The sequence below is a fragment of the Cupressus sempervirens genome, chromosome 10 (genome assembly GCF_028749045.1).
Source record: "Cupressus sempervirens isolate cs-2001-9-10 chromosome 10, ASM2874904v1, whole genome shotgun sequence".
Lineage (NCBI taxonomy): Eukaryota > Viridiplantae > Streptophyta > Pinopsida > Cupressales > Cupressaceae > Cupressus > Cupressus sempervirens.
Window position 1 is genome coordinate 938,036,423 of NC_143127.1, and position 8,715 is coordinate 938,045,137.

Below are 8,715 nucleotides of genomic sequence, written 5' to 3' on the forward strand. Positions count from 1 at the left end.
GGGGGACTGTTTTGGTGGGAAAAAGATGAGAAAATAGCTGACAAGTGGTAAAATTTTCTCCATCCATTTTCACCCGCTCAAAATAAAACATCTAAAAATAGGAGCTCTATCTTTTTGGAAAATATTCCAATTAAATTTGTAGCCCCCTCAAAAAAATTCACAGGACCTCTTGTTCTTCGAAAATATAGAACCCAAACTCCCTCCATAGAACCCTTCCAAAACTCTTTAAGACCTATCTCCATCCAAATGAAACTCATTGTCAACCATTTCTATCAATAAAAATGTATTGCATGCTTGAACGGAGATGCCTTGTCACGGACATCAATAATCGTTCCCTCAAAGGTTTATGAGCAAATGCAAAACAAAATTGGCACACTTTCTCATCTACCTCTAGTTGTGTGCAAGATGGGGATTTCAGAGTCCATCCCATTAGCAAGCTTGTGTAAATCACCAAGATCTTTGACAAATGCCTCACCCAGATTTTATTTAATAGACTGATTAATAGATGTCAAACACTGCAGGATTTTCACAAAATGGTCTATAGAGATTCCATATAGAGTATATTTTTATTCAAAATATGTAAAATGGATATAACTAAATGAGCAATAAATATGCTGTCAAGGAAGGAAGAAAATACAAGTGGCAACAAAATGCTGTCTTTACAAAGCTGTAAATATTTGAATTCCTGTCCACAATTCAAAAATAATTTTGTTTACAGAGATCCTGACATGGGGATCTACAGCCAGCAAAAGGCAGTTTTCTCTCCTTTCTTTTCTTTGAGTTTCCAGTTTCATACATCTATTGCTTAATTCGTGTATAGATAATTTTAGTTTATTTATTTTTGATGAATAGTCCTTTTCAATTAATAAAATTTACTAAGATTACAATTCACAAAAAAGGGCCAGGGGATAATTTTAGTTTATTTTAACATTAAAAGATTTAAATTTATAAATATTAAAGCGTTTAAAATAATGATAATATTGTTTAACTGATAACTTTGTTATCAAATAAAGATTTATAATTTACTAATCTCAAAAATAGATTTGATTTATAGAGATCTGAACGTAGAAATTTTGCAAAAACCAGAGAGTTCAAATTTATTATATGTAAACAGTTTTTTTAATATAGAAGATTTGAACTTTTATCTTTTTAAGATATTTACAATGCTAACGTATATCATAAAATGAAACATGTAATATCAATTCTTATTCATCTCGTTCAATCCACATATCCCATTCAAAGTCCGTGAAAAAGCATGTTTGGTATTCAAAAAGCCTCAGACCAGCAGAAAAAAGATTGGCTTTTGGAGGACTACGCTTAGACAATTTAAATTGACAGTTCAAGAGATAATTGAATTAATACATCAAAACCCCCTGAACTTGAGGAAACGAGATTGTCTTACAATGTCACACAGATTGTACAATCAAGCGACAATAACTTATTTATAATCACACTAAGCCATATTACAAAACAGGGGATTTGAAATAGCAAGTATCAATCCCATTCACTCCTAAAGTAGTTTAAAGTTTTATAATGAAATGCTGGAGTAAACACTAGACGATGTACAGAGAGCTAATCTTTCTTGGTGGATTTGTTAATAAGTGACTTGTGAATATGAGGGATAACACCTCCACCTGCTATGGTTCCCTTAATCAAAGTGTCAAGCTCTTCATCTCCCCTGATTGCAAGTTGAAGATGCCTTGGAGTTATTCGTTTCACTTTCAGATCTTTGCTCGCATTCCCTGCCAACTCCAGAACTTCTGCAGTGAGATACTCCAATATGGCTGCCGAGTATACTGCTGCTGTTGCCCCTACCCTCCCATTTGCAGAAACTCTTGATTTTAACACACGGTGGATACGCCCCACAGGAAACTGCACAAAAAACAAACAATGCAATCACATTTAATGCCTCAACAATTCCATACATCCTTAAAATTTGGAGCTTCCAACAAATCCATTTCTTCCATTTGAAAGACAGCATCATTCAGTATTCATCAGGTCCAAAAGGGTTTTATATTGACAAAGAAATCTAATGGAGAATGCAGTAACACAATTTGGAAATGCACAGCATGGATGAAAACTCCAGGATTCTGTATTAGGAAGAAGGCAAGGAAATTTATTAATAGATAAAGATGACAAATATCCTGTTTAATGGAATTCAACCAAGGATGCATGCTCAACCAAAGATGTGGAAAGGACTTTCCCCATGAGGCTACAATATAAATTCATATTAGGATGGCAGGAGAAAAGGACTTTTCCCCTTGGAGGCTACAGAAAATTTTAATTTCGACTAAGATTTAGATAAAAGTACATACCCAACAGAATAATTTCTTAAAACATTAGTGCATAAAAATAATTCCGTGAAATACACAGGGCAGACATACTTTCCATAGCCTGTGCATGTATGCCAAAGAAGAAAGGTCAAGATCCTACAGAAGACAATAGACTGTGGAAACTAAAATTGGCAAACCATTGAGGAAGTAGTGTGCTTCATCTGCATCAGAACGACCAAAATGCAGAATCATGGAAGACTCATTTTTTCAAGAAAGACTATGCCTCCTGAGATGCATAAAACTTTTCTAGGTCATCGTAAACTTCAAGACCATTCTTCAGCACACCGAGGATTGCTGAGCTGAGCAAGATTCTATCTGAAAGTGGGAAAAACAAAGGTTCAATACTTTAATGCAATAGGAGAGGATCTAGTAGTTCAAATTTTATATGGCAATTTCAAATCACTCTTATTTTTATATCAGTTTATTTGGGAAGTCCTCTACTAATAATTAAGGTTTCCCCTTCATGTTGAAGTGTCTATGTTGCCACATCAACATGCTTTTTGCTGAGCTGTCCATGGTGCCACATCAGCATATTTTTTGCTGAGGTGTCTTAAAAATGTCCCAAAAAATTTATAGCTGCAACTGTGAAGTCATATTGCATTGGTCCTGTTGTACCTTAAAAGAACATAGTATTGACGATCAATACTAACAACTTTATATGAAAATAATTGAACATTATATCAACAAATACCATCACAACTATTAAAGTATAGAATGGTCAAAATTGCACCAATTATACAGAAAACATTTCATTCATGGGAAAAAAAGATTTGGTCTCAGTAATTGTTGATATTGAAATCTACACTTTCGTGCAAACCTATTTTGAAAGCCAGAATCTACACTAATCTAAGAAGCATGGTCCTCCATCGCTTCTGAAAAGCACAAACACGCTTAATAACTGTTTAAGTCTTCCGTTTACTTGTGCTGAATGAGTGCAAGGACTATCCATTTTGTAACTTTAAAGTATAATAAAGTCATTTACCATTCAAGATGATAATATCTTTAGACTACAGCATGGGATACCTCTCAACATAGTCAAAGAACAACGCAACAAAAATCTTGCTAAAATACCTTCTAATGATGGATAAAATTGATAGCCACATATTGTAAGTTGACCAAAGCCTCTAAATTGTTGACACAGGTGACAGCACAGGTTAGACCCAACAGGTGGAGACATTCATATAGCCATACCTCAGATATGAGGTATAGAGATGTCATTGAAATCAGGATTTCACATATATCATATATAAATCTAGTTACCAAGGCCCAAACCTTGTTTCTTTATGGAGTTTATTGGTAACCGTGGTTGCAACAATCAAGGCAAGCACAGTTAAAAGAACAAAAAGACAAAACAACACAGCTCACTTGACTTCAACATGAGAAATAACTTTAGGAAATTGGACCTATTGCTGTTCTTCCTAGCTGTGCACAAAGATTGGGATCTTCTGTTAAACTTTTCCTTAAATTAATGATCAGGAAGTCCATAAGAATTCAGTACGCATGATGACATATATCGAAAGTTAAAACTATATAGAGGAAATTCTTAATGATCTAATTTTGAAAGATCTCAGCCTTCATAAAATCACAAAAGTGACATGAAATACATTAGAAATTAAGAAAATACTTTAAAACAACAGGGAACAAATAAATAAAGCTTACAGAACGATGTACATTAGCAAAATTCAGCATAGAACAAAACAGGGTAAATTCTTCAACACAGGCTTACGAAACACCATGCATTTTTATTAGGAGATACAGAAATCTGGACATATTTGGAAGTTTTTAAGTCAAGGATATGTCATCACCTTTCTTTCCGAGAAATTTTACATGGGAAAAATAGGAAGCAATTCATAGAAGAATATATCATGTAAAAGGAACTTCATCTGTATAAAGCAGCAACTTTTACCAGGGTGGCAGGAAATACATTCATACAGGAAACGTAATCAGCAAGAGAACATCTTTATGGGAGGGAAAACTTATTAAAAATGAGGAAAGCCACAATAAAGAAAAAGAGGTTTCCTCTACCCAGCTTAGTCAGAGTAAATGCACAAATTGTTAACAAGGAGGACCTCTTAGCTACAGACTAATTTTCCATGCAAACAGGACAGGTCTAAGCCTGAAATTGCTTTATGACGCATAGGGAGGTTGGAAAGAAAAGAGCCACAGCCTTTTCACCATGAAAAGCATTTTCATGAACTAATCATACCTTGAGAAAGGACGACCCACAGGTGGAGTTAATGAACAAAGAAAGGCTTACAGATAACATAGAATCATCAACACGCTATAAAACAGATGCATCCCTGAAACAAGAATGAATAACCTTAGCATGCATCTACTTTCAACTAATGAATGGCCCAATACTAACAGCAACAAGAAGCAGTGAAAAGAAGTAGAAACCTGGAGGCCTGCACGAGAAGAACGAGAGATGGGCTTCTTCTTATCAGCCTTTCCATTACCATTTGACTTGTTACCATTATTTGCAGAAGCAGGGGCAGCGGTGGAAGGTTTTGCTGTGAGAAGGCCTTTGGCACCTTTTCCTGCAACCATTGTGTCCGTTGTTTAAAGCAATAAAAAAACTTTTTGTTTCTAAGATCTATAGCCTTGCGAGCTCCTTCAGATGTTCTCTTACAGATCCTGTGATAAATCTGCACAGATTGTTCAAATGGGTATTCAGTTTTAATGGATAAACGCATCAAAAACATCTAGGCATCTAGAGAATATCTGTTGTACATGCAGAGGCAATGATTGAAGAGAAAGAGGATAAAAAGATGTGTGTGTGAGAGAGAAAGAAACAGGGTTATTAAATGTACCTGCCTTGCCTGCAACTGAGATGAAGCAGGCTGATTTGGAGTTGATGGATGTATGCACAAAACAAAAACTGGTCCTCTGTTTGACAGGAAAGAGAAACTAAACAGCTAAGGAATATCTCTTCGCTAAGGCTTCCCATACGTGTATAATGGCATCTAGATAGTGCATTTATAGAATTTGAGGGGCCAACAAGAGTGGGCTCAAAAGGAGTTCGATGTACACTTCCCCCGAGTGACCACAAATTTCTTAGGTTTAAAACCTATGCTTTTCTCCCTTTACCACTTCTATACCTAATGGGTTAATATTTGGATTGACCACAATAACAAATGTTCTAATGATTTTCATCTTGATGAAACATGTTTTTATTTATTTATTTGGTGACATTCTTCTTTTCTTTTAGAGAATTAATTGGTTACACGGTAAATGGATTTTTTTGTTTCAACAAATGTGATATGCAATAATGAGGTCAATTTTATATGTCGGCTTCTTGTCTTTTAGACAATCATGACAACCGCTCTTGATATTAAAGACCAAATTAATTTGTTGAGTATTGATGATTAATTATATGTATGGCTTTTAATCATCTAATTAGTAACTATTAGCAAATATTCATATGGTAATGCATGGTATTCATGTCATAAAGATTTGATTAATGTTAAAACTTCAAATGTATTAGTAAGTATTTATAAGTAATTGATAAATAATCTATTGATAGTATAATTTATATAAGTCTTTTTATTCTAATGTATTATTAAGCAAACTTACAATCTAAGTCAATTCGATTGATGATATGGATTCAATTTAATGATTATATATATATGGAGAGATATGTTATTCGTTTATATAAGAGTTGAAAAGAAAGTATTCAAGTTTTAAAAAAAAAACTATAATAGAGCATGAAAATAGCATATGCTGAATATTCAAGTTATTTTTATTACTCATTGTCATATAATTATAGGGGAGAGTTCTTCCATTAACCAATGATTGATCTCTATAGCAATGGACCACTCACTATCTAGCATCGAATTTAATGCTAATATTTTGATATTAAAGCAACAAAAATGAGGGGGTTGTTCCTTAATTACAACTAGCAAGAGTGGCTAGGCCATAAATTAGAAATTACAAGACATAGATAACAAGAAACGTCAACTACATATAATCAACATAGTGACAACATACTAACAATATTTTCCCCACCTTATTATCAAAAATCCCTTCCAAGAGCTAATGGAAAACAACATTAACAACATCCCATCCCACTCCCTTCTAACCCTAGCTAGACAATAAACCATGAAGTAAATATAATAAAGCATCCATATAAGTCTAGAAGTAAATAAACATATGCCAAAATCCCAAGGGCCTAACATAGAGAGATCAATCCAAAAATTACTAATTAAACTATATGAAGTGTCACACAAGAGATCCATGAGGATGCACCAAAATCTAATAAAACTAAGAAACTAAAACCTAGAAGTATAAAGAGTATGAATATCAGGAACACCAAACCAAAAAATGTCTAGCCTAGTAATGAGCAACCACATTGTTAATTATTCTCTGTCTTCGTTGGACTTTGACAACATCATCCATAAGGAATTTGAAAAATGCCTTGGTCATGTCTCGACTGATGTTCTCATTGTTCTCCTTGTCTTGTGGCAAAAGGCACAAGGTTGTATCCGAAGATTGCATGTCTTTTAGAGTGAAATAGACCAACCTAGAGAAGCTTTTATCCAAAATATCTAGTTCCTTTTTATTTTCATAATTTCCTCTACATTAGCAACATATCCCTCACAAAATACAATATCAACCTTCTTACTACCAACATCCTTAGTGCATTTACCACTAATAAAACTTGTTTACTTTCGTCTAGGGTATGAGACATGGAGACCTAGTAATCATATTAGATATATTTTAAATTTCCTCCACATGTTTGTTAGTGGCAAGGTCAAGGATATCCATCTCTATTCTCCCAGAGATATGTAAAGAAATTGTACTATTATTGGTGGTATCTTTATTAGTTAGTGACTTTTCATTACCCTCAGAATTAATCAAGTCCTTATCCTCCACAACAACATTGTCTCTTACTACACCATCTCCTTCCTTATCAATTTAGCCACAATCCTATTAGATCAATGGGGGGTTTCTCTAGCCTCCATTTAGAATCCAACACATGTACTTTGGGCTTAGTTTAGGGTTTCTAAAGGGTATTAAGCTTAGAGTGGTCCACAAGAGCCTTTTTTCTCTTTTTATTGGTTCTCTAAGGGGACTCAAACACAAGGGAATCACATAGGGGATGATGAAGGGTTTTAGAAAATTGTAGGGTCTTCTTCTTCCCTATCTAGTCAATAGTTGCACCTTGGAGAGGGGATGGGGATATAGGGACACCTTAAACAAAGATGATCTTAAAGGAAAAAGGGCCCGATGGAAGTTATACAGATGAAGCTAAAGGCCTTGGTGCAAAATAAAAAAATTTCTTGTGTTTGTTCATACATCCCCTAACATCCTTAATAATTAACTCAAGGGAGTGGATAAAATAGAATGGAAAGGAGATTAAATCAAAGTGGTGGAAGTGATTAAGCAAGGGAAAGTGATAATAGTAACGTTATGGTTTTACAAAAAATTTCCCATTTTCAACTTTGAAAATGGGGACCTACCCCCTTCTTTTTTTGAACTCTCAGAAGCTCGTTCCTCGAAACAAGGTATCTTTAGAGGTGCCTCAAGGAGCGAGTCTTATGATGTTAAGGTTTAGGTTTGATCAGTCAATGTCGTCTGAGGTCATGAAGCTGGGAAAACTAAATTTTTGCACTAAGGCATAAAAAGGTGCATACCTACACACCCTAACAAGGTGTGCTAGGTGCACCCCTTGGCCATCTTTGATCTAAATTGATGAAGTGGGCTACAAACATGATATTTGGTGAATTGTTTACTTGCGATATCAATGTTCAAATTCTATAGATTCTTACAAAAACTCGAAAGAGTTGTATGCAAACCAAAAGCCATCTTATTCATTGAGATTGAAAGAATACATATAATAATGGAATATCAACAACCACCATAACCATGACTTTGAAATGTTTATGTGGCTAAAATCAAACTAAACTATTCAAAACTAGGTGTCTAATTACCCCAACTTGTTGGGGTCATAACTTTTGACCTATAGCTCAGAATTCAAAATCGCTTACGCCGTTGAAAAGAAGAACTTAAAATCTACTCCAGTCCCTTAAATAGAGAGCCTATGATTGCCTAGTTTTAGGGATTGATTATAGTTTCAGCTTGAAATTTTGAGTAGAAGACCTCCAAAAAGGCCAAACAAAAAGATATAGAAAACTATAAAAAAAAAATGAAAAATACTTTAAAAAATATTAGATCTTCTATATAATCTAGATCATACCTCCCCCCTTAAGAGGAAATGGGTCGCATTGCATCAATCTTCTACAATAAATGAGGGAATTGTGCTACAACCTATTCCTTGGTTAACCATTTGCCTTGATGAGAGAATTGACCAACTCGAACCACCCTATATATCAAAATTTTTTGATTTCTCAAAGATTTCAGCATGACTTTAGTGACATGATCA

General features: G+C 34.4%; 1 protein-coding gene across 2 annotated transcripts; it reads right to left on the reverse strand.

Annotated features, from left to right (window-relative positions):
• Positions 1-1,176: 1,176 nt before the first annotated feature.
• Positions 1,177-5,280, reverse strand: LOC149537062 (putative histone H2A variant 3). Of its 2 annotated transcripts, none has more exons than XM_089806989.1 (3): positions 5,148-5,280; positions 4,731-4,978; positions 1,177-1,872 (listed from the first exon to the last, which is right to left on the reverse strand). In XM_089806989.1, exons 2-3 carry the CDS (start codon positions 4,878-4,880, stop codon positions 1,573-1,575), a joined length of 450 nt encoding a protein of 149 aa, XP_089663115.1. In that variant the 5' UTR covers positions 4,881-4,978; positions 5,148-5,280; the 3' UTR covers positions 1,177-1,572. The 2 variants fall into 2 exon arrangements, with proteins under 2 accessions (XP_089663115.1, XP_089663114.1); XM_089806988.1 differs by having other exon boundaries at positions 5,144-5,280.
• Positions 5,281-8,715: the final 3,435 nt, after the last annotated feature.